Raw genomic sequence first — 25,177 nt, 5'->3', positions numbered from 1 at the left:
CGCGTCACCAGCCTCGTCCGATCCTTTCCGGGTGAGACGTTAGCACACCCCATGAATGTGAGCTAGCGGGCCGGACTTTTTCATTCAGAAAACCGAGAAAAGTGAACACAGCCGGACATTTAAACACCTCCTCCGCGGTGTCATTCAGCGTATCGCTCTGTAAACTTATGACACAGGTGAGTGTTTGCGGAGAAAGCGGATGTTCGGCGGGAGGTGGGCAGCGCTCGGCGCTGTTAGCTCGGTGGCTAGCGGCTAGCCTGTGCCGCGGTGCATGTGCCGCATGTGATCCGCTGGAAACCGGGGCTGTGAGCTGGAAGATAACGGACTGCACTCATAACGAAATATTATTTGTCACGGTGTTTAATGGGAGTGTTTGTTCTTGAAATCGTGTCAACATGTTGTGGAAATTCGGTGGAAATGATTTCTTGTGTTCATTCAGTGGGCTCCAGCTTGTCTGCGTTGCATCATCTAACTCAGAGCCAGTGTCGGTGAATTAAAAGTCCTTTAATTTATCCCGTGTTGTCCTGTAAAACTCATTTATCACAGTAGTTAAACCCACCCTGGGAATTCAGATATTGAATGGGTGTTTCTCTATATATTGTGTCCACGCCTCTGATATCTATGAAGGCAGAAACACCTTTGGGTGGGTCTCTTTAAAAATACCACAAATTGCAGCTTCTAAAACGAAAGTCATTGTTAATGTGTTTATTTTTGTGGGGAATTAACAGTGCATTCAGTTGACCTGCACCTGGGAAGGAATTGGTGAATGGGACACCATGAGCATAGCTGTTGTTTTGAAATGATGTCAGATTGAAGTGAGAGTCGTTCTCCACAGCTCAGCAGCACGAGGATCACTGGCTTCTACTGGACTGTGAATCACAGGCGTCCAGCTTTTGTGGCTGCTTTAAGAAAATGAAGCCTTGTACACATGGCATTAGACTGACTGTGAATTATCAGATGATAATCTGATGTGGCAGGAGTCCAGTGATGAAATACTTTACAATAATCTGTATATATAGAATTCACATAAAAAAAAAAACAATCATCTCATCTTATTTTCTATTATAATAGTGTTTACTGTCACTGCTGAAATACTAGAATTTCCCCAGTGTGGGATAAACAACATCTGTCGTGTCTTATCAGTTTCTCTTTGAATCAATCGCCTGATTCTGTTTTTTAAATGGAACATCTGCCCCAAGTGTTACATTATGTGTTCCACTGCAACACTGGACTGTAAATTAATAATAAAAATCGTGAAAAACTGTTATTTTTTTCCCCACTTTGGTGTCCAAGGAGTTCATCACATGATTTTAAAACTTGTGATTTATGCAAACATTTCTGGCATTTGAATGAAGTTTTTACAATACCGATTACCCCCCTTTCATCACTCAATATACATTTATTCTGTATTTATTCTAGCTACTGTCTGCCCTCTTACTATTTTCTACTTCTTCTTCTTCTCCTCTCTCTCCCGCAGCGATGCCGGGGCTCAGCTGTAGATTCTACCAGCACCGGTTCCCAGAGGTGGAGGACGTGGTGATGGTGAACGTGCGGTCCATCGCCGAGATGGGCGCCTACGTCAGCCTCCTGGAGTACAACAACATCGAGGGCATGATCCTCCTGAGCGAGCTGTCGCGTCGACGTATCCGCTCCATCAACAAGCTCATCCGCATCGGCCGCAACGAGTGTGTGGTCGTCATCCGAGTAGACAAAGAGAAAGGTGTGTGTTGTGGGGAGGACTCCAGACATTTCAAATGTGTTGGGACATATTCACCTCAGCACAGGGTTTAAACGGGACTTACTGCTGTTTGGTTTTTAGACGGAGGGATGAAATCTGCCTCAGTCTCTCAGTGATTGATGTTGCTTCACCTTCAGAAGCAAACCAGACAAAATTCATCAAATAGAACATATTCTTCAGGTCCAGCTTGAGCTCTGTGACTTGTCACTGCATTGTTAGTGTCTACTAGTGTTTAATTTAATTTTTTATTAAATTTAATCATTCAGATCCATTAGCCTGATTGTACACTCATTTACTAAAACAAGACAGTTCAGTTGGCCTTACTATTTAATCATTGTATCGACCTCATCTTGCACAACTTCAAACTTTAGCACATTTTACAGTCATTTGAATGTTTTTCTTTTCTTCTTGCTCACAGGATACATTGATTTGTCCAAAAGAAGAGTTTCACCAGAGGAGGCCATCAAGTGTGAAGATAAATTCACCAAATCTAAAACTGTAAGTTCGACTGTCTTTGTAAAGATCTGCAAAGTTTGCAATCCAAAGAGCTTCCTTACCCACTGTTCCTGCTAACTCATTTGATGTTAGGAACCTTTTTTTTTTTTTTACCTTTTTCAGCTTTGCTCTGGAAACTGAAACTGTAGTGTGGAATTTATGGATTCAATGAACTATAAGTAAAGGCTGTGTAAACACGCATAACATTTGAGAATGTGAAAAATAAAGTGTTCACATGTCATCTAATGTAAGGGACAGATAATTTGTTTAATCAACTTTTTATAGGGCATGCATTAAAAAAATACCATTTACATGCAAGCATGTTGTAAACGTGTAATTTTTTAAAATAAACTGGGAAGTGTCAATATCAGACATAAAGCATTATTTATCATGAATAATGTGCTCAAAATTAGGTAAATATCTGGCTGAAGTTTAGTAAAACATTCAACAAAAATCTCTTTACTTGTCATTAACACACGAAATGGTCAAACAGGTGAGTCACCTCAGATTTAAAAGGTAGATTCTTGCAGTTGTATACAAGCTAGACATTTCTCTCTAATATCACCACTATCTTCAGTTTGACCTTCACGTGTTTTATTTCTCGGGCGATTTGATGTGCTTTCTGTGTGTGCGCAGGTGTACAGCATCCTTCGACACGTGGCAGAGGTGCTGGATTACAGTAAGGATGAGCAGCTGGAGAGCTTGTACCAGCGCACCGCCTGGGTGTTTGATGAGAAATACAAGCGGCCCGGATACGGAGCGTATGACGTCTTCAAACAGGCTGTGTCGTAAGTTTCAGACGACGACGACGACTGAAGAAAAACTAACTCGTCTCCCAAAGAGACACATCCATAAAAAAAAAAAAATCCTCCACCTCACAGAGATCCTGCCATCCTGGACGGGTTGGACTTAACAGAGGAGGAGAGGAGCGTGCTGATCGACAACATCAACAGGAGGCTCACCCCGCAAGCCGTCAAGATCCGAGCAGGTGCGGTGCCGCCGAAGGCGAATGTGTGTCAGCTGATCGCCTGCTCCTGACGGCCGTGGCGTCTCTTCTCCTCCCGCAGACATCGAGGTGGCGTGTTACGGCTATGAGGGAATCGACGCCGTGAAGGAGGCTCTGAGGGCCGGGCTGGGCTGCTCCACGGAGGCCATGCCCATCAAGGTAATGTCACTGCTTCAGTCTGTGTGTGTTTGTGTAGAAACTAGTGTCCTGATTTATATGTAATAGATTTTGAGTCGATAATGAGGTTTGCTTGTGCTGGTGAGACTTGTGTGAACACAGATTGCAGCTGTATTTGTTTTGAGATTGGAAAGTGGCTTCCAGGACCTGGAATAGTCTCCGGCTTGTTCATAACTACAGGTTGTGTTTGCCTTCAGTCTTGGCCCACAGGGTTGCCTTTGTTGAGCCACTTCCTGTAGTGTTACGTTGAACATCACGCTGCAGCGCTCCTTGGTTGTTATGAAGGGGCGCACAGCCTGACAACCATCAGCCTGTCAGTCCATATTGAGGGCAGATAAGCCCACAAGGCACTGACAAATTTGAAAATCCAGCCGACTGAGAGAAGATTTTTTTCATTTTATCTCAAATTCTGACTTGTGATCTGACTCTCTCTCTTCCCCGGCAGATCAACCTGATCGCTCCCCCTCGCTACGTGATGACGACGACCACCCTGGAGCGCACGGAGGGCCTGTCCGTCCTCAACCAGGCCATGGCCGCCATCAAGGAGAAGATCGAGGAGAAGCGAGGCGTCTTCAACATCCAGATGGAGGTGAGGAAGAAGTAGTCATGATTTCCACATCTTCACCGCGCCGGCATCCAGCGTTCGATAACTAAACGGCGGTGGTGTCTCGCAGCCCAAGGTGGTGACAGACACGGACGAGACAGAGCTGGCGCGGCAGCTGGAGCGGCTAGAGCGGGAGAACGCCGAGGTGGACGGAGACGACGACGCCGAGGAGATGGAGGCCAAAGCCGAGGACTAGAGTCGGCGCTGGACAAGGAAGGCCGGCGGTCTAGGGGGGGGCGGGAGACGGCAAACACAAGGAGAACATGTGAACAGGTCACAGTCACTCAGTCCAACAGACGGTAACTTTCACATTCAAACATTAACGGGTGTTACTAGTTGATTGGCAGACGTCCCGGTTTCTCCGAAAGAAGCAGATTTCTGACCGGGCGAATGGTTACGTCACAAGTTAAAACATCAGCATAGTTTCTATTTTTAAGTACTCCCAATTTGAATACATGATAACTCTTAAAGTACAGAAAGCTGTTCAACAGACGGTGGCCTTCACATCCCTCTGGCTTCAAGAGCCCGGCGGCCTCAGTGTCCACAGCGCTTCATCTCTGGATGTGATCGACTGAAGAGGGAGACGCGCCGCCGCTCAGCTGTAACTTCATGTGTTTCAAGGTTTCTACTGGCAAAGATCTTGTTCGGCTCACATGGCATCAATAAAGTTCTGGATGTTTTGATCTCAATGTGTCTGTCTCTGCTGAATGAAACGGGAAGAAGGTTCACAAGGTCTATAGTTTTCTCCGCACGATGAGTGGAACTTATAGAGAAAAAACCTTGGGTTTTTATTTGATTTATGAAAACAACCCCCTCTTATAGAATTTGTTTTTGTCATTTTTAACCCTACCTCCTCAGCAACAAGCTTATCTGTCAGACATTCTGAGTGCAGGAGCAGAAACAAAGCTCAGTCCGACAGGTTGATCATTATCATCTGGTTTCATTTTACTTTTCTGCACAGCGATGGAAGTTAAACTACACCTGAGGATCTGAGTATTTTTCCAGTAAGTCTCTCGAGCCGAGACTTAATTTTTGACTTAATTCTTCAAACCACTGGGTTCTAGTTCCTAAGAAGACCTGAAGTCTTTAATCTAGTTATGTAAAATCAACTCCAATACAAATGTTTGATCAATAAACTTAAAAATGAGATGAGATGATTAACAGTATTTTTTCTTGTATTTGACTATCAGTTATTTGGTGACAAAAATAAAACATGTTGACAACCTGTTAGAAAAAAGTCATTTTTATTCAAATGTTTACTGAATACAAAAAAAAAATGGAGAGAATCTTCACAACTTGAAATCCTTTTTGTCCTATTCTTTGCCCGTTTTCTGGTAGTGGTTTTCCCGTGTGTGTGTGTGTTTGTGTGCTTTCACTAGTTCCCCACCTGGGACGATTTGAGGAGTTCTCCTAGCAGACACATTTCAACCGGTAACAAAAGACGAACACACTGACCCGTTTATCAGGAATGTGAGGAGACGAGGGAAACGTCTGTCTGGTTGAAGCTGCGGTGGCGTCCAAGACCCTTAAATAAATACCCCATGGAAAACTGAACTAAAAATCATACTGTAAAGTGTGTGTCGACTGGAAAGCTCCAATATCCCCCCCCCCAGTGTGTTTGTACGTACACAAACAGAAAATAGTCTCTTATTCATCAACACAATGACACCGAGTCTATTTGCAACTTCAGTTTTCAATTTTTCCATCACAGCCAAACAATTATGTACTGTATTTACACTGAAGCACACCGACACCGTCAGCACCTGCAGACACAGGAGAGGCCGGGTGGTGCTGGAAGAAAGAAAAAGAAACAAAAAAAAAAGACCTGAAACAAGTGGTGCGATCGTGGGAATGAGCAGAAGTCTACAGGTCGGGGCTGACGGACCGTCGCTACACTATAATACAACATGAGAGAGTGAGGAGGGGGGAAGGAACGGGGAAAAACAAAACGTCGCTTCATTTCACCAGTCCTATCTTCTTGGCTTCAGTTTCATAAATGAGCAGCCGCCACATCTTCACTATGAAGACTTCAGCTTCTTCATCAAGAACCTGGAGAGGAAGGAGAGAGAACCAAAAGTTCCATCTTTCGCTCTCACTGAACTCCGAAGACAACTTTATCATTCCGGTGCGAGGCAGACATATTTTTATCACTACTCACCATGGCAACGTCGTCCAGGATGCTCTGCGGCATACTGTGAGCCATCACCTGAGAGCGCACGGACGAAAACACCAGGATGATTAAATCTTAATCGTTCCCAAGCCCAGATGACAGTGGCGTATGGAGGATCGGTACCTTGGAGCAGACGAAGTCCACTAACGTCGGCTCTTCCTCGCCGATGTACTCGATGATCTTCTTGTTGATCCACGGCCGAACGCGCCTCTCCATTAACGTCTGTGGAGCAGAGAGGCGAAATATTGACGACGTCTGAATGGCTGAGGCCGTTTAAGTGAGATGAAACATTTGGCGTTCTTCTATTGGCCTGACGAGAAGCCGTGCAGGGTTCTGCGATTCGATCGCGTTCCTCGGCTCAGAACTGAAATGAACGGTTCTCACCGAGTCGACCATGGTCCAGTCCAGCGGGTAGGAGAAGAGCTCCGGCTTGGCCGTGGGGATCTTCTCGATCAGGCTCTTGATGTGCTTGCGTTTCTCCTCGGTGTTCGCTCCCTTTATGCTGGACAGCCCGGCGCCGTCCACCCCGAGGCTCTTGTCGTCGTCGTAGTCCAGCGGCACCAGCTTCCTCTTGCGGGGCTGCTCGTCCGCCTCCTCGTCGTCGAACTTGTTGAAGACGCTGTCCACGGGGAGCTTCTTCCTCTTCCCGGCGTTGGGCTGACTCGGGCTTCCTGTGGCAGCTGGACCGGACGCAGACACGTCAAGGTCTGGTCTTCAGGCTTTTTTTCACAGATAGAGGCGTTGCACGCTCTCAGGACTCACCCAGTTTGAGGCTGAGGCCGATCTTGGGCCGGTTCTCGTCCTGCGGCAGGGCGTCGGGCGGCGAGTTTTCGTGGGGGATGATGATGCCGCAGGGCGACTCCTCCCCGGGCGTGTCGGGGGACACGTTGCCGCTGGCGGACGAGACCGAGGGCGCCGCCGTGATGGGCCGCATCATGGGCTTCAAGCTCGGCGGCTTCACGTCGGGGTTGTCTTCGTCGTGGTCGTACTCTTCCTCGCCCTCCTCCACCTCGTCGTCCGAGTGCGGCGGTCTGGCGCGGGGCTCCGGTCTTTCCGGTTCCGGGCGGCGATCCCGGTGGTCCCGGGAACTCCGGTGGCGTTCGCGCTCCTCCTCGGGCTCCGGCTCTTGGATGATGGGAGGCCGTCTCAGACGCTCCTCCTCTTCCTCCTCCATCTGGACCAATAACAGGCGGACGTGTGAAAAATATCCCCCAATCGGAGGGTTTCACAGCAAAGAAGGTCAAGAGACAATGACAGCTGGACGTGGCGGAGGTGCAGAGATGCAGAGAGACTCAAATGATAAAGTGACCTTCAAAAAAAGCAACACAGCACACACACACACTACAGGCAGACACTGGGAAAACACACACATCCACAACATCCCCGCCGCGGCAGGCGGGCTTACCCTGCGCAGCTCTGCGTCTGGGTCTGGGTGTCCCTCGTCTAGCAGCCGCTGTCTGATCTCCTCCAGCTCCTCCTTCTCTCTCTTCCTGTCACGCTCGTCCGCCTCCATCTCCTTCTCTCGGTCTCTGAGACGCTTCTGCAGCGCACTGCCCCTAGGGGCAACACAGAGCATAGCACCATGTAGAACAATGGCCAGAGCTGCAGTGCTGCATGGACTCGGACTACAGTCACACTGAACGTGCCACGTGATTTATTATTTGTGCAAAACTTTACCAGATTTTTTTTAAAATACCATAATGTACTGAAAAATGTCACAAGATTAACTGTTTTTCATTTTTGTTAAACTGTGGCCATAACTGCCACAATATATAGATCACAGAACATCTTGTTGAGTTAAAATGACTCATTGTTAATCTTGTGTTTCTGTATTCGACACAATTAAAACGTGTAAAATCAAAACAATGTACAGAGGAATATGTTTGCATGGGGGTGTCGTGGTTGGTATTCCAGCCTCACAGCGAGAAGGTCTCTGGTTTCAGATCAGTTTTTTTTCTCACAGTTAAACGTGTTTGAAGCTTTTAGGCGTGGCTGTGAGTTTGTGTGTCTGTGTTTGCTTGGTGATGCACTGGTGGCCTGCGGGTGTGCTCACAGCCGTTTCACATTTAGATGCATCACTACAGTAATTTTATAACCTTTTCTTGTTGCTGAAGATGGACGTTTGCATGGTTTTGAGCAGTAATCCAGACGTTTCAGCGTGTCCCTCCGCTGTCTCACCTGTAGTATTTGGGATCATCTCTGTCATCATCATAATCTTCCAGGAACTCTTTCAAACGTTTGCCTTCTTTCACCTAGAAGATCACAAGAACCAAACTAAATGACTCAACAACAATACTGTAATTTCGTTTTCACAATTATTTTAACAATCCAATCTGACATTTTATTTTGAACCATTAAATCCAAACCACCACACAGAAGTTTCACATTAATGAGCAGAATTCTCCATGTAGCATCTCAAACAACAGTATGAACTTTGTTGTTCATAATCAAGCCCCACGCTCCCGTCAACATCACAGGCCGTTCAGTCCTCTCACCACTTCACGCCGGCGCTCATCTTCTCTCTCCGTGTCCTTGGCATAATCCCGCGCCTTCTTCCTCTCCCTAAGCTCCCAGTTTTTTAGACGCTGAAATGAAAAATGTTTTAGGTAAGCTGTTCCTGGCAGTAAAGGCGAAAAGGGACAACTGTTAAAATATTGGTGCTAAAACAAGATATGTTGTGTGAATTTCTGGGAAGAGGAAAAAACTTTCCCAAAGAAAGAGAAAGATTCGGCGACTGAAACCACTGCCTGTGTTGATGTTGCTGAAAGAGATTTTCATGGCCTTCAAGCAGTCCATCCTACCTCCTGATACGCCGCTTCTTTGTCTCTGAGTTTCCTTTCCAGCTTCCTGCGTTCATACGCTTCCTCTTCGTCTTCTTGTTCTCGCTTCTTTTCTCTCTCTCTGTCTCGACTCACCTCCCTACAAACGGAAAATTGTGGATGTACAGAGTTACATTTTATTGCCTTTTGGAGATAGAGGACAGTGAGTGAGGAGAACGCTTGCTTCACCTCGACCGGCTGCGGTCGGCGCTCCTGTCGCGGCTCCTGTCTCTCTCCCAGTCCCGCTCCCGCTCTCGCTCTCTGGTCCGGCGGTCGCGGTCTTTGTCTCGGTCTCTCTCGCGCTCTCGCTCTCTTTCCCGCTCGCGCTCCCTCTCTCGTTCCTTCTCCCTCTCGCGGTCTCGCCGCTCTCTCTCTCGCTCCCGCTCCTTCTCCCGCTCCCTCCGCTCGCGCTCAAACTCCAGCCGCTCCTTCTCCCGCTTGTCTTTCTCTTCCTCTAGTTTCTGCAGAGCAAAACACAGAGCGGTTCAGCCGACGCCCCACAGGATGCCGCTGGTCTTTTGCAGTCACTTTTACAACTGTGCACAGATCAAGTGGTTTCCAGGTTTTGGAGAACTTTAGAGGAACATGCCCTGCGCTAATCAGCCGACTGTAAGAGAAGCTGCAATCCTACATCGGAAAAACTGGGCTCTCCCTCACAGAGAGACAGCTTGGTCATTCGTTTAAAGCAGTCCAGTGTGCTCTGCCGTCTAAAGCTTGCAGCCTAAACTACAGCCTAGCGGAAATGTGACTGGAAACCACTTTAAGGGTCAAAAGATCTGTGGGACAAGTTCAACTTTGAGGCATTCGTAACGAGAAAAACGCGGCAAAAAGACAAAAGTTTTTCTCTCCTTAAGGGTCCTCCTCTCAGAACAAGGAAAACAAAAACAGAAAACAGGCATCAGTCTTTCGGTGAACTAGTTGTTTGTGACTTACAGGTGTTGAACTATGGACTCAGCCCTTCGCTGCCCCTACAAGCCTTTTAAGTTAGGCCTGGGAGGAAAGCAGGTCACACGGTATACAAGGGAAAAATGTTATGGGATTCTGTCTTGCTTCAGCATCATTGTCATCATCATCAACAACAGGATTTACAGTCATCCAACACATGGCATTTGGTACAGAGCTAAAAATCAAGAAATGAACATTAAGAAAATCAGTTACATTTCTGGACAGATATATAAAATTGTAGAAGCAGTCTTACCCCCGCAGAAGTCTTCGGTGGATCATCACGACTAACTTTCTCAGATACATACACACACTCACACAAACACACACACACACAATGACTCTGCCTTTGTGAGCATTACACACAAGGCTGCCACGTGAATTTCTCAAGAAAGCTCAGATATGTTTATAACTATTCAAACAAAAAAAATATGCAATGTCTTGCACTTTTCTTATTTTTGTCCAGTTACACAAAAAAGGAGTCGTTCATGAAATGTGTTAATTTAAGTGAGCAGCTGATGCAATCGAGGAGTAAAAGTAACCTTGGGTGTAATGCAACCTGAGGAACCAGCAATAATTAAAAACTATTTACTTCTGTATAAATATTATAGAAATAATTTAAAGATCGTCCATGTAATGGTGAAGAAGAAAAACTTGCTGTTTTGTGTCTTGTTACTTACCTCTGTAATGTCTACCAGCGATGCTTAAGATACAAAAGGCTTGATGGAGCTTCAAATGGTTTTATCCGTTTATCAGATGTATTGTTGTTAAAGAAGCGCTACAGGTCAAATGTTTTATCAGAATCATCTTTAAATTTGTGATCAAGCTTATGTGATATGATGCATGTAGCATTTAGGGCTTGTTTCCTTTTCCTAAACTCTGTACTACATCTCAGTGTTTATGTTGACTTATCCCACCAGCCGCATTATTCCTGTCATTGCTCCGTTGTCACATCCAGTACTGAGTTAATCAAAGAAAGTGAGAGTTAGGTTATGCGTTACCTTGATGTTGCAATGCACATATTATTAAATACCATGGTTTAGTCTTGCCTTTCTCGTGTTATTGCCATGCAAGAATAAGGGTGCAGTGACTTAATTTCGCCACAAGGTGTCCTCACTAGACTATTTTTGACTACAGATCTCTTCATTTGCTGTGGAAGCAGAGAGGCAGGAAAGGGAGATGTAATGGAGGGGAGATGACAGCATGTGGAGGAATATTTGTGTTGGTTATCTTATTGTTTATTAATGTGATTTACTAATTGTACATATTTGCTATTTCAGACTTTGATGGTGACATGGCATCAGTCGAGTAACTCTGTCTCACCAGTGTTCTGACACACCCCCCATCCAGTGAACTTCCTCACACTACCCGTTAATTTACCAGTCTGAGATCAAATCATCTCCTTTACAAGCAGAGTCTGACCAAAATGGCTGCATTAAAAACACATGATGACAGACAGAGACTCAGAGACAAGAAATAATCAAAAAAACAAAGAGAAAGTCCCAGAGTCACTTAGGGAAAGAGACAACACTCTTGAGATACTAAAGATAATCGGTGTTTGACTTTCTTTTGCCCAATAATACAAGCAGATTAACATCAAAATCTCTCAGAAACAGGGAGCGGACATCTTGAGCTCATGTCTGCTTCTGTATACTAAGCTTTTACCATATTAAAGCTTTATTCTGTTGTTTCACTCTGCAGCCATGTTAAATATTAATACTCTGCATCAGATAAGAGCAACTTGCAACTGTGAGCTAAACATGTCACATCATTTGTGACCTATGAGCCAATTTTCAGGAATCAATACATTTGCCATTGTGATTAAATTACAAAAAACAAATAGTGCCTACAGGTCTGGTAAATCCATGTAGTCTATGTGCTCAGTCACATTTTGACTGCAGTTTACACTTTGATCAAAGCTGCACAGCCCTGCTCAGCTCAACATTAGGAGACAAAAAGTCTACAAGTTCAAGTTGTCTGATGTGCCAAAATGTGTTCTTTTTCCATCCTGTGCACTTTAAACACATAAATTAACTTTCTGAACTAATAGCTGGCAAAAAAGAAAAAAACTAAGGCAGAGAAGGAGATCAAGAGACAGGAGAGAGAAATCACACCACAACACACACAGAGAGCACATACCTTGTCAGTCTTCAGATCATCGTACTGCTGTGGAAAGGGCGTCCCCACTCCACACTAGCATTATAGATGCTATAGCCAAAGTCACTGCAGTGGTTATTGAGACCTTGTGCTTCAACATGAACACCATTAAGACAGATCATAATTTACAGAGGACTCACACAGGTTCACAGACTGCCCAGCGTTCCCTGCAGCTGCCAATGCCTTCATAATTTCAGCATCATGAAGTAGAGAGGCATCTTTGTTCTGTCAAACGGTTGGCTAAATCACAGGCTTCCAGGGCCCAGGCCAACACACACGGCAGAGCAGTACCGTTGCCCCGATGCAAGTCCTCAAGAGGGGGACGCCCAGTATATGTATAAAGTAAATGAAGGCTGATACTTACATCCTATCCTGGCAACTTTTTCCAAAGCTCTGTGATTCATCTTGCTTTAGTCACCATATGATCACTATCATAATGGTGGGGTTTAATGAATAGATTAGCTTTTAAGTAACTTTACATCGTCTCCATGCATTTTTGTGTGATGAATGAAGAAATGGATCTATAATGGTCACACCTAGATTGTTTGACTACGGTGATCACAGGTATCAAATCAGGCCCGAAAAAGGGTGACAAGAATAATAGCTGCCAAATAGTCTGCCTGCTTGTGGTATCTGAGCATTGTGGGGCAAATTAGCATGTGCAGGTGGTGTTGGTTTTAAAGACTGCCAATTTGTACCGCAGCATGTATGTAATTAGAGGAAGAAAAAAACAGTCATAATGTGTGAACCTAATGTGCTCTAGGAGTGAACTATGTGAACAGCTGCTGTCCAAAACCTGCAATGTCAACTACAAGACTAAAGAAGAAACTTTACCTTGTGAGTGTCACGAAATTTACTAATCTCTCTGGAGATCAGGTCTCTCTTGTCCTCCTCCATGTCAATTGTGTTTATGTCATCCTGACGAATCACAGAGAAGAGAGGTCAGTCCTCGGCCCGGAGGGACAAGAATTAAGCTCAGGGAGAACAAATCGATATATCACACAAATGAGACATTCACACAGTACCTCTTCTTTTTTCTCCTTTTTTCTCTTTCGACGCTGAGACTCGTCGTCCTGCGAAGGCGCGTTTAGTTCAGCGGCGTATTCTCGCATCAGTCCATCAATGGCACCTTTGACGATCTGATCTTTCTTCTTTGTCTCTTCATCTAGAACCTCCTCTTCCTCGTCTCCTCCGTCTTCGGCCTTCTTAGTCTGCCCGCAATGACAAGATTTAGTCATTAGTTTATCATTTAAAGCGGATATATTTTTGAATGGCTCAACAAATCTGAGTTCGGAGCATAGAACCAGAGGGGTGGAACATGTGCACATGGTGAAGTACGAGCGAAACAAACAACCTTGATGCTCCAAAAGAAATTCATACCCCATTTGCCGTCTTCTTTTTGGCCTTCCACTCATCCAACTGTGCTTTCGTCTTGGCATCCACCTTGACTAGCAGGTTTTTGTCTCCGATCTGCAGGTCATGAAGGAGCCGAAGGGCTCTGAGCGTGGACTCGGGCTCTTTGTACTCGCAGAAACCAAAAGCTGCATAAAATACAAGCGAAAAAAGCTCAGTTTTGAACAAAATCAGTTAATGAAGGGCGACCACCCAAGTAAATTATCCAAGATTTTCACTTTCTGTGATGACTTACCTTGAAGCTTGCCAGAAGCTCCTTGTACTCTTTTCCAGCTAAGAACAATTCCACATTTCTAGAAATCACACAAAAGAACAAAATAGTTATGCATCAATTTGATTTTGTTGAAGCCTGAATAAATTACAGTAACAAAAGATAGCTGCAAGAATCATCATGTTACTTCCTTTAAATAGAGAAAAATTATCAATTCCTCAGAGTTGAGCTCATGTAATAATTGTTTCTCCCCTTACCGCCAGCAGTTGTCTGATGAGCATGTCCGAAGCTTTCTCTGATATATTCCCCACAAAGACTGTCGTGGTGGGCCCACTGTTCTCGTCATTGTCTTTGGCTCTCAAAGCAGCAACATCCTTTTTATGGACTGGAGGCTTGCTGACGACTGACACAGAGGGGACCATGACTGTCGGGGTGGGGGCCATGATGCCCATGTGAACTGGGATCATTGGAGTTGCTGCAACAAAGAAACCACATGTCATGTAAAACAATAAAGACTGATATAAAGGTGCTCGATAAAGACTTGGCTACAGTGTTATGAGGTAACCTCAGGGAAAATTATGATTTGTAGTTCATAATCCCATTACACATGAGCACTGGAGCAATATGAGGTGTGCAGATATCAACACAATTACTAATTAACAAGGCAAAGAGTTGCATTTTGAAACAAATTAAGCAGATCTTACACATGCAACCACAAGCACTGCTAAGTGAGAATGATTACAGTAGTATTATTACATGTGATTTCTGTATTGAACATCTATTAACACTGTAGGACCAACTCATGTTGAGGCACTTTCCCAGTACTGAATACTCTGTATTCTGAAAATGACTGTCGGGTGTGTGACATGTGTGTAACATGTTTTGAAATTATCTGGAGGCTGCATGAGAGTGTCTCTCGCAAACGATAACATCAAGTCGAGACAAGAGGAAGGAAACAAAGTTCATAATGCCAACCTTCTTCAGAGTACTGAATGGCTGCTTTTTGAGAGTGATGCTGGATTCAAGTGGTTGACTAATAATAACACACAGAGAGAAAGCAATCCGGGATGTGAAAACGGGATTTTGAGATGCTTACCTGAGGGAAATCCAGCATACTGAGGGGGGAGTCCAGGCGGGGGCAACAGAGGCCGGTTTAAATGAGGTGGAAAGGACATCTTAGAAATGAGTCAGACCGACCTGAGGAACGGTGACAACCATTAGCGGCCAGTTTGTATGTACATCAACACAGTAATAGTCCTCGTCGAGCAAACGTCACCTTCTTTTGTTTAACACTGACGTGTGACATTATAATGCATCGGCGTTCTGACATTTAGTACTTTACGATATTAGCTGTTGAAGTGTGACATAAATTTAGGAGTAAGTGCAGTTAAATTAACGCCTGATACAATTACAATATAAAGCCCAACAATGGCCCTGCTGTGACGATGGTGTGTTACTTTGAAAGAAGAAAAATAAGACAATTTATGAGAGGAAACGGTGAGAAAGCTAGTTAGCTAAAACTAGCATCGAGCACGCTACCGTGCTCCCGGTACGGCTTTATTAAGCTAAGCTAACACTAGCTATACTTGTGTCAACCAACAATACGAAAGTGACTTTAGCGGGCTAAACACCATCTTAAAATGCACGTCAAAGCGGCACTGTATACATACCCCGAAACAGGCGGCGAGAGACGGTAGAAAAACCACAAGCAGGACGTTATTAGTGAAGAAAACCTCTAATCACCGCCCAGTGTTTAACTAGCACGCTAGCTTTTTTTTTTTAACTAGCACGCTAGCTAGTCGCGGGCCTTGACAAATATTGACGCAAGCGCTTTACGCAGCTCACTATAGGTGCGCTTGTTTTGTGTACCGGGACAACACAGCCTAGGCAGAGGGTTTGTAACTAATTTTTTTCATATCACAATGAATGACAGAGCTGATCCAGTGTAGTTCTAATGGAAGAAAAACAAGGTAACAGATTTTAAAAGCTGATTTTTTAAAAATTAATCTCAAATTTCAAACATCAGAAAGATCATTCCAGACGAGGGCCTCTGGACTGAAAAAAATAACTCAATATTTGAACTACCAACAATGGCGCGTTCTACGACCTTCAGGAAATTCAACGTTTAGCAAATGAAAGAATCCATCAGAGCGTTTTAGTGTGATGCAATAACTATCTTAACGTTGTGTATAAAACTATACTATACAAGACATTTAAAACCCCTGGAAAAGCTCTGTTGATAAGCGTTGCACTGATTTCAAATTATTGCTTTAAACATCACTGCCTCGCATATATTTGATAGATATAACTCGTCTTGTGGAAACTGTGGCTCACAATTGAGTTATTTTTGTGTGAGTATATAATGTCGTTGAGGTCTAAGGACACATAAATAGATGTCTTGGACCCTCGTACCTCAGATTACCCCTTTTCAAAATCTTCTAATTCCTGTTGTGACTGCAAGTTGTTAAAGCGTACATTCCTCAGTAGTTTGTTTTATAAAGGCTGTGCTGTTTGGCTGGAGGCTGGTTGCCATGGTGTTTTCTGGAAGGTAAAGCAGCTGCTGTGCGGAGAGGACTGCATCTGACAAGCCATGACGTCACATTTAGGCGGGTTTTTTTTCATGGAAAGTGCTAGAAGAAACGAAGTACACCTTCCCTGTTTCAGAATATCCCTCCGTTGGGTTAAAAAGTTCTTCTGCCTTTCCAGCTTTGCCACACAGACCACTATTGCCAGAAGATGGCAGTAACAGGGTATATAACATCGGCTATCAATGATGTTTAGTCGATAATGGACTTTTAATATTTACTCCATGATTTTAAAAAGATGATGAAAAACGCTTACCGAGTGTAACGTTTAGGATACAGCAAATATTACCAAGCTACGGAACGGTGTAAGCGTCTCTCACGCATCTTAATCCTCAAATCATATTCACACCAATGTTCAATGAATATATTTTTACGTTGATTTAAAGCTATCGTGCTGTCATTACATATTTTTGTAAACATATTACAGTTTTATTTAATGTGCAATGGGACATGTGGAGCGAGTATGGTGCGCCGCGGATGGATACGTCGGCACAGAAACGCATGTGTATAAAGATTCCGGTCTTTTAAAAGGAAGTCCCTTTCATTCTCCCTGCGTCTGAGAGCAGAAGGGACGACACTTTGGTTGCATTATATTCAAGAGAAAAAAAACCGAAATTAACAAGGTATGGTGGTGAACGTTCACCTTACTTCTTCCACATATTGTTCTCCGAAATGTGTTTGCTTTTAGACGGGCAGGGGCAGATGTATTCGTCGGGTGCGTCCTTGCTGAGACCTCCTGAGTCACGACGTTAACCTTAGCATCATAATGGAGCTAGCATGTTTACATAATGCTTTATTCGGCGTATTTATCATTGAGCCACTGGCGATATGAATGTAATGATGTTTTGTTGGATTAAAATGACGGATTTGTGGCGTTGGTGTGAATGCGGCATCGTGTCGCACCGTGAGGCCAGGCTGCAGTGAAGCAGGTGTGGTGGAGATGACAGCGCACTGTTAGTTTATTCAAGGGAGAATTCACCTCGATCTCACAAAATCACTACTAATGACATGATTAAGCGTCCCCTAGTCATTTATTTAGACTTAAGGGTTACTGAAGAGCATTTACGTAATATCCGTGTTGATTATAATTTTTCTGTGATCCATTCAATACTTGCGTTGCATTGTTTACTTAATAAACACAATATTAATTAATATAGGAATTGATTTTTTGCGTTTTACCTCTCCTGTGGGCGTTGGTTTCATGGCGATTCTGTTGTTTTTTTCCGTGTACTGTGCTATGATATTTAATCACCACGTTGCTTGTCGGTGTACGATATTCGACTGTGTGCGACATTGCGCTAATCATTTTAACCACAAAAGGTGTCCTTTTTCACAGCTTTAGATGTGTTTTGACCAGTCGTCGCTCCTTAGCACGTGTCTGCAGGCTCCATTGTCTGTAGGCCGACGCCATGTTGGTTAACTGTGACTTCCGGCGATATGTAGCAACTCCATGGCAGCTTTCCAATTTAATGAAGCAGTGATGGGAAGCTGGTATGTCTAACAAACGAAAGTGAAACGCGATCGTGTCTTAGCAGGGAGGGGTGCTGTATGGATGTATTGGGAGTAAAGGCCTGACAGGGTCACGCTGCTTTATCACGTGCAGTGAGTGGGTTTCTGTGAGAGATCTAAATCCCAGACTTTCTGCTCATTTGTTTTGTGCAGATGCCTGAAGAAATGCACCAAGAGGAGGAGACTGAGACCTTTGCCTTCCAGGCAGAGATTGCTCAGTTGATGTCCCTGATCATCAACACCTTTTATTCCAACAAAGAGATCTTCCTGAGGGAGTTGATCTCCAACTCTTCTGACGTGAGTGTTCATGTTTGTTGAAATTTTTACATTTACTGTTCAGGTATGTAATAATGGTATTGATGTCAACTTAAATGTGGTTAGAAATTAATAATATATCACGTAATTTCCATGATAATTGATTAAGTTCATCGTATTCTTACAGAAGGGTTGTCTGAACTGAGGGTATTTGAATCTGAAGCTTGAGCTCAAGGACAAATACAATTTTCTTGGAAATAGACCCTAAAACTAGTCCAATAGTCCTGGGCACACACGGGGGCTAACACCAGTGTTTATACTAATCGAATCAAACTTTCCAATTGCAAACTATCTCAGCCGCCTTTGTTCGGTCAGTTCTATCCGTTTTCAAATTTTAATTGAAGTTAATATCTAACTTGGCTTTGTCAATGATTTCACAGGCTCTGGACAAAATTCGTTATGAAAGCCTGACAGACCCCTCCAAGCTGGACAGCGGCAAAGATCTGAAAATTGAGATCATCCCCAACAAAGAGGAGCAAACCTTGACACTCATTGACACCGGAATCGGCATGACCAAGGCTGACCTGATTAACAACCTGGGTACCATCGCCAAATCTGGAACCAAGGCCTTCATGGAGGCCCTGCAGGTACGACTGGAGGGGAATGCTGTTCAACTGCAACACGAGTAGAATAGGAGGAAGCGCACAGTTTTAAATGAATTAACATTTGCTGCATGTTGCAGAGGAATGAAACTATAGTGTAGAAAAGTCAGTTTTCTGATTTGTGTGTGTGTATGGTGACACTAAATGAGTTTATTTTGTCCGTCTAGGCTGGAGCTGATATCTCCATGATTGGTCAGTTTGGTGTGGGCTTCTACTCTGCCTATCTTGTTGCCGAGAGAGTTGTTGTCATCACCAAGCACAACGACGATGAGCAGTACGCCTGGGAGTCGTCCGCTGGCGGTTCCTTCACCGTCAGGGTTGACAATGGTACGTAACCTGAAACCTGATCTCACTCAATGGTTTGAGTGTACTTTCAGAATGGCTGTGCACAACTCTCATTTATCATCCGACATTGGTCCTGTGTTATAGATGAAGAGTATTGAAAGTGTGTTTATCTGAATTTGGTTCCATTTACAGGTGAGCCAATTGGCCGTGGAACAAAGATTATCCTGTACTTGAAGGAAGACCAGACAGAGTACATTGAGGAGAAGAGAGTCAAGGAGATTGTCAAGAAGCACTCTCAGTTCATTGGCTATCCCATCACCCTGTTTGTAAGAGCTGATTTTTTTTTTATAGTTAACCTTTTTCTACTTTTATTATTCCACTTTAGTGTTGCTAAAACGGGTAAATGTTTTGTTATTTTGCAGGTGGAGAAGGAACGCGACAAGGAAATCAGTGACGACGAGGCAGAGGAGGAAAAGGCAGAGAAAGAAGAAAAGGAAGAAGGCGAGGATGACAAGCCAAAGATTGAAGATGTTGGCTCAGATGACGAGGACACCAAGGACAAGAAGAAGAAAAAGAAGATCAAGGAGAAGTACATCGATCAGGAGGAGCTGAACAAGACGAAGCCCATCTGGACCAGGAACCCAGACGACATCACAAACGAAGAGTATGGAGAGTTCTACAAGAGTCTGACCAACGACTGGGAGGATCACCTGGCCGTCAAGGTACAGAGAGTCATAAAACACCTCTTCTTTCTTGTTCAGCTCACTTCAGACAGGACCAGAGCTTAATGCTGACTGTGTTTCTCTTAACAGCACTTTTCAGTGGAAGGCCAGCTGGAGTTCAGGGCTCTGCTTTTCATTCCCCGCCGTGCACCTTTTGACCTGTTCGAGAACAAGAAAAAGAAGAATAACATCAAACTGTACGTCAGGAGAGTCTTCATCATGGACAACTGTGAAGAACTCATCCCAGAGTATCTGAGTAAGTCTATCAATCGACATGGTTTCACAGTAACACAGTGGGAATGGAACTGCTTCTTTTTTTCTTCCCCCATAAACTAAATTGTTTGTGTTTTTTTCCAGACTTTGTTCGTGGTGTTGTGGACTCCGAGGATCTGCCCCTCAACATTTCAAGAGAAATGCTGCAGCAGAGCAAGATCCTCAAGGTCATTCGCAAGAACATCGTCAAGAAGTGTCTGGAGCTTTTCGCCGAACTGGCCGAGGACAAGGAAAACTACAAGAAGTTCTACGAAGCTTTCTCCAAGAACATCAAGGTAATGGGAACGCTTTCTCAGCAGCTGAATGGACGCGTCTTTTAACAAACTTCTCACATTACTGCTTCTGTGTCTTCAGCGCATCCCCGCGGATTTTAAAGGTTTAAATGGCTTCATCCTGAGTGGTGACGGCACAGTTTTAGATTTCCCAGGCAGGTTTAGCTGTAGTTTGTAGTGATGGCACAGAATTTTACCAGCAGTGTAGTTTTAGATGTGTCTGTTTACATAATTCCATGCAGTGCTTCTGTACTGTACAATAGCTGTTAAAAAAAAAAAAAAAGAGGGGGGAGGGGTTACATTTGAATGAAGCTGGTGAAACTATCAGGCCATTTACTTTCTATTTCATACAATACTCGTCATGTAATTGCAATCTCTCTCTTCTCTCTGTAGCTGGGCATCCATGAGGACTCTCAAAACCGCAAGAAGCTTTCTGAGCTGCTGCGCTACAACAGCTCCCAGTCCGGGGATGAGGCCACTTCCCTCACAGAGTACCTGACCCGAATGAAGGAGAACCAGAAATCGATCTACTACATCACTGGTGAGTTTTTCACTTGGAGTAAACGCCTTTAGAGGTCTGTTGTGTATATTTTCCATAGCCGACTGGGTCTCGCCTTCTGTTCTTTTCTAGGTGAGAGCAAGGATCAGGTGGCCAACTCTGCCTTTGTGGAACGTGTCCGCAAGCGTGGGTTCGAGGTTCTGTACATGACCGAGCCCATCGACGAGTACTGCGTCCAGCAGTTGAAAGAGTTCGATGGCAAGACCCTGGTTTCTGTCACCAAAGAAGGCCTGGAACTGCCGGAGGATGAGGAGGAGAAGAAAAAGATGGAAGAGGACAAGGCAAAGTTCGAGAGCCTCTGCAAGGTCATGAAGGAGATCCTGGACAAGAAAGTGGAGAAGGTCAGTGATCAGAATAACGAGTTTTAAAGGGATCCAAACGTTCCTTCTGTGCTGTCAGATGTAGGTTTTAAGAGGTCACGAAGACAGTTGACAGTTTTTTGTTTGGCAACAGGTCCCCTAGTTTGGTCCCAGCTTTATTGTGGTGAGTGTTGAGGTGGCCGCTTGTTTTCAGTGTTAAGTGTGACCTGAATTTGAATTTTGATGTCAAATGTCTCCTAACTCTTCCCGTGAATGTGAGTGAAGTTTTGGTCTAACTTGGCCTGTTTGAGTTTGTATCTAGTATTTTTAAACAATGAAGATGGTTTTTACTGTTACTGACACCTGATGCATTTGAATAAGTATTGTACGCGATCTGTGTGGAGTTAAAACTCGTCCGTACAGGCTTTCCTTGAATTGTGGTTGCACCGTTGGTTTTCCTTGCACATGTTTGTCTAATGAATGTTCAGCATGTTTTAACTGCAGTTTCAAAACGATCAGCCTTCCGTTTGAAGTGTTTTCTCCCCTCTCAACCCCTTAACACTTCAACTGTAATGTCCTGTCTCTTCCAGGTGACCGTGTCCAACAGACTGGTGTCCTCGCCGTGCTGCATTGTGACCAGCACTTACGGCTGGACGGCCAACATGGAGAGGATCATGAAGGCCCAGGCACTCAGGGACAACTCCACCATGGGCTACATGATGGCCAAGAAGCACCTGGAGATCAACCCTGACCACCCCATCGTGGATACTCTCAGACAGAAAGCCGAGGCCGACAAGAACGACAAGGCCGTGAAGGACCTGGTCATCCTGCTGTTCGAGACCGCCCTGCTGTCCTCAGGTTTCTCCCTGGACGACCCACAGACCCACTCCAACCGCATCTACAGAATGATCAAACTCGGCCTTGGTGAGAACCCGCAGCAGATCGCATCTCCTGCAGCTTTCGGCACCTGTCCGACTCGCTCTAAATCAAAAACTCTTTCAATCTCCAGGAATTGACGATGACGACGGTCCCACAGAGGAGGCCACCTCCACATCCGTCCCAGATGAGATTCCCCCCCTAGAAGGAGAGGGTGAAGATGATGCTTCACGCATGGAGGAAGTTGATTAAATCCATCCCATCCCGTTCAGATTTCTAACACTTTAGCCTCACTTTCCAATTGTTCATCCTTCAAAACTGCAGTAACTGCAACAATTAGTCATTCATGTTGTGTGGTTGACCAGTGTTGCTCTTGTATAAAGAGCCGTTTCACTGCGAAACCTTTTTAAAAAAAGGAAAAAAAAAGTAAGTTTTGATTTTTGCTGTAAAATTCATGGTGACAGCACATCTGTTTTAACAAGTACCCTGTTGCACTGAGTATATTGTGAACATGGGAATGGTACATTCCATTGTTGGGTTTTGCTCTGGAGGTTTTTGGGGAGGTGCTGTTCATGTGCAACACCGCACGCTGCATGGAGAGGACTGTATGATTCCTTTGCCTGAGTCCAGGCTTGTCTGTATTCCGAGTTTTGTTTTGCAAAAAATTAAAGATGTAATACCTCATCTGTGTGTTCCTGTTGTACTTGACTGAAAATGTAACTCCACTCAGAAGGTTAGCCTTAAACGATGTCACCATGGCGTTGATGTGCTCGCAACTATGCAGACTAGGAATAAAACCAGTTCGATTCTTGGTGACAGATGTTTGCAGGTGGCTGAAAATGAACAACTGTTCACACTCAACACTCCAGTGGCTTCCAGAAGTACTGAACCCATCTGCATTTTGTCACATCACAACTGCAAATGTCCTTTATTGGGATTTTATGCGACAGTCCACAGTTTTGTTGCATAATTGTGAAGTAGAAGATTGCTTTTAAAATTTGCGGTATGCTAAAGTAAAAGACTTCTCTAAAGCATCGTTTGAAATATTTTTAAACTCAGTAATGACAGCTTTTGACTTACTGTAAGGGTGAGTATCACTCTGCTGTCAGCTTTTACTACAGCCATACAACGTATGAGTTGAATTGGTTGTGAAACAGTTGCATAATTTGAGTCTATGTTCAGTTCACACATATGAGCAGTAGGTGGCAGCAGCAGGACGTTCTACTGCAAAGAAAGAAGTGTGTATGAGTTTTAATAAGTTTTCTCAAAATGTAAGATGAGGATCAAAACAGCTTTTCTGTCAGTCCAGCAGAAGGTTCAAGAGAACAAAATGATTACACAGAGTCATTTATATCTGACGGAAAAAATAAAAACAAAGACTTTTAGTTATTCTCGCTGTAATGTGTGATGGGAGATGTGCGCACGATGCTTTAACCAAGACAGCAGTCTGTTTATAATGTGCTCTCTGCAGCGTGATCAGAAGCATCTGGAACATAGGAGGGTGGAAGCAGGAGAAGCGGTAGACTAAGCCAATCAGCATCCAGAAACTGTAGACAACTGTAGACTCTGGACCAATCAGCATCCAGAAACTGTAGACAACTGTAGACTCTGGACCAATCAGCATCCAGAAACTGTAGACTCTGGAAAGTGCCGTCTCATACGACGTGTACTTCAACCAATCCAATTTAAACACATTAACCACTGATTGTAAGTCTCAGAGCACAAATACACTGCTGTTAGTGCACTGAAACATAAACTGTTGTTGCAGAAATGCGCCAACCTTAATGTTCTGTTAAATCACGGCTGTTATAGTTTGATTTACACATTTGATTCTTCAAAGTGGCTGACCCACTTCACTGCCTCACAAGTGTGCATATTACTCATCGCTGCATTATTAGTGTCATTTATACATTCTGTTAAAGTGTGTAGAAATGTACATACATTTCCTTAATGTTTCAATTAATTCCACACCCAGTTCCAGCTGTATTTCTAAAATCACATTTATATTCTACTTTTTTTTTTATAGTTGGTTAACTTGCATGTGTAAAACCGGTGAAGTTCTAACTGCTCTGTTGTCTTTGTCATTAACATACCTGTAAAACTTCTGACACTGGTTTCAATGTGCATTTTTTAATAACGATCAATCATTTTTCTTTCCCTCTTCATATGGACCTCTGTTTATAGTGAAGGGTTTCTTTAAAATGTCTTCAGGAAAGCAGAGAGTTCAGACATAAAAAGCCTCATTTAGGAGAATAGAAAATGGTGTATTATCATTTACAAAAAACGAGAGATCTTCACCAGTTCAATTCAGCTTTATTTTTAAAAGAGATAATCCCAACAATTCCACATGAGCAAAACATAAGCATGCATAAAACGTAAGTCCCATAAAATAATGCAATAATTAGGCTAAATAAAGACCGTCTAATTTAAATCTGGTGTACAATGCATAATTGTCATGAAACTGTCTGAAGACGTTCACAGTTTGAACAGCAAAAATAACTTAACTATTAACAGTTGAAAACAGTTTAGAAATTGTGTCGATTGAAATTTGAAGACCCACAGAACAAGCAAAGAAAACGGAGACAATGCGTACAGGTGCATTTTAGCCAAAAAGTATTCACAACACACAACATGTATACAGACGGTGTTCGGAGCCGTCAGGTGGGCCGGGGTCCTGCAGGACAGACAAATGTGCAGGAGGCACAGCAGAGAGAAGGAAAAGCTTTGGCTCGACTTTCTTCATCCCACACTTGAGGCCAGCTGGTGTGCGTCCTCTGGTCCGGCAACTCTGCTGCTGGGAGCTGTGTGATGCTGGACAGATCTTGATGACGGTGGAGAACACTCCAGCCTCGGTCAGTCGCATGTGTTGCTGACTGGGTCTCCTGCCTGCTGATGAACACGGCAACACACTTTGAAATCCACTAACAGTGGTGTACTCTGCAGGGAGTTCCACTTTGAGTTGAGGAAAAATGTGTCAATTTCAAAATTGACCGCATTTCACATTGTGCAAGATCTTACCTTCCTCGCAGGCCGTCCTTCGACCCCTCAGCCTGCTGTCTTCGTAGTTCCGGCACGGCGTCTATGACCGGCGTTCCTCGGCCTCCTTTGTATCCTGTAAACTGCATTGTTGCCCGTCCTGAGGCTCACT

The 25,177-nt window shown here is 44.1% G+C and overlaps 3 protein-coding genes across 4 annotated transcripts; 2 read left to right on the top strand and 1 right to left on the bottom strand.

Moving 5' to 3' along the window:
• Positions 1–11: 11 nt before the first annotated feature.
• Positions 12–4,709, top strand: eif2s1b (eukaryotic translation initiation factor 2, subunit 1 alpha b). The gene is made up of 8 exons (XM_030110528.1): positions 12–176; positions 1,478–1,720; positions 2,157–2,236; positions 2,870–3,021; positions 3,115–3,221; positions 3,301–3,398; positions 3,862–4,005; positions 4,091–4,709. Exons 2-8 carry the CDS (start codon positions 1,480–1,482, stop codon positions 4,214–4,216), a joined length of 948 nt encoding a protein of 315 aa, XP_029966388.1. The 5' UTR covers positions 12–176; positions 1,478–1,479; the 3' UTR covers positions 4,217–4,709.
• A 538-nt stretch (positions 4,710–5,247) lies between these two features.
• rbm25b (RNA binding motif protein 25b) lies at positions 5,248–15,580 on the bottom strand. Of its 2 annotated transcripts, none has more exons than XM_030109904.1 (17): positions 15,403–15,580; positions 14,829–14,929; positions 13,990–14,207; positions 13,757–13,814; positions 13,489–13,649; positions 13,134–13,319; positions 12,943–13,026; positions 9,199–9,470; positions 8,992–9,109; positions 8,686–8,775; positions 8,369–8,442; positions 7,596–7,740; positions 6,953–7,364; positions 6,575–6,870; positions 6,314–6,412; positions 6,179–6,226; positions 5,248–6,069 (listed from the first exon to the last, which is right to left on the bottom strand). In XM_030109904.1, the coding sequence occupies exons 2-17, from the start codon at positions 14,905–14,907 to the stop codon at positions 5,977–5,979; spliced, it is 2,433 nt and encodes an 810-aa protein (XP_029965764.1). In that variant the 5' UTR covers positions 14,908–14,929; positions 15,403–15,580; the 3' UTR covers positions 5,248–5,976. The 2 variants fall into 2 exon arrangements, with proteins under 2 accessions (XP_029965764.1, XP_029965762.1); XM_030109902.1 differs by having other exon boundaries at positions 7,596–7,746; positions 15,403–15,579.
• Positions 15,581–16,778: 1,198 nt separating this feature from the next.
• On the top strand, positions 16,779–22,713 carry hsp90ab1 (heat shock protein 90, alpha (cytosolic), class B member 1). Its single transcript, XM_030109513.1, has 12 exons — positions 16,779–16,940; positions 17,980–18,123; positions 18,522–18,728; positions 18,911–19,070; positions 19,221–19,354; positions 19,451–19,750; positions 19,841–20,006; positions 20,108–20,298; positions 20,689–20,836; positions 20,927–21,195; positions 21,744–22,077; positions 22,163–22,713. Exons 2-12 carry the CDS (start codon positions 17,980–17,982, stop codon positions 22,279–22,281), a joined length of 2,172 nt encoding a protein of 723 aa, XP_029965373.1. The 5' UTR covers positions 16,779–16,940; the 3' UTR covers positions 22,282–22,713.
• The last annotated feature ends 2,464 nt before the right edge of the window (positions 22,714–25,177 follow it).

The sequence above is a fragment of the Salarias fasciatus genome, chromosome 15, assembly GCF_902148845.1.
Source record: "Salarias fasciatus chromosome 15, fSalaFa1.1, whole genome shotgun sequence".
NCBI classification, from domain to species: domain Eukaryota; kingdom Metazoa; phylum Chordata; class Actinopteri; order Blenniiformes; family Blenniidae; genus Salarias; species Salarias fasciatus.
This window is presented reverse-complemented; position numbering and strand designations above follow the sequence as displayed.

Coding starts and splice junctions, on each gene's coding strand:
- rbm25b (XM_030109902.1), bottom strand. CDS start 14,907: ATGTCCTTTCCACCTCATTTAAACCGGCCTCTGTTGCCCCCGCCTGGA. Junction 9,471..12,942: donor AATTTCGTGACACTCACAAG/GTAAAGTTTCTT, acceptor TTTGCTCTGCAG/AAACTAGAGGAAGAGAAAGA. Junction 6,227..6,313: donor TGGACTTCGTCTGCTCCAAG/GTACCGATCCTC, acceptor GTGCGCTCTCAG/GTGATGGCTCACAGTATGCC.
- hsp90ab1 (XM_030109513.1), top strand. CDS start 17,980: ATGCCTGAAGAAATGCACCAAGAGGAGGAGACTGAGACCTTTGCCTTC. Junction 20,007..20,107: donor ACTCATCCCAGAGTATCTGA/GTAAGTCTATCA, acceptor GTTTTTTTCCAG/ACTTTGTTCGTGGTGTTGTG. Junction 20,837..20,926: donor ATCGATCTACTACATCACTG/GTGAGTTTTTCA, acceptor GTTCTTTTCTAG/GTGAGAGCAAGGATCAGGTG.
- eif2s1b (XM_030110528.1), top strand. CDS start 1,480: ATGCCGGGGCTCAGCTGTAGATTCTACCAGCACCGGTTCCCAGAGGTG. Junction 2,237..2,869: donor AATTCACCAAATCTAAAACT/GTAAGTTCGACT, acceptor GTGTGTGCGCAG/GTGTACAGCATCCTTCGACA. Junction 4,006..4,090: donor TCTTCAACATCCAGATGGAG/GTGAGGAAGAAG, acceptor GGTGTCTCGCAG/CCCAAGGTGGTGACAGACAC.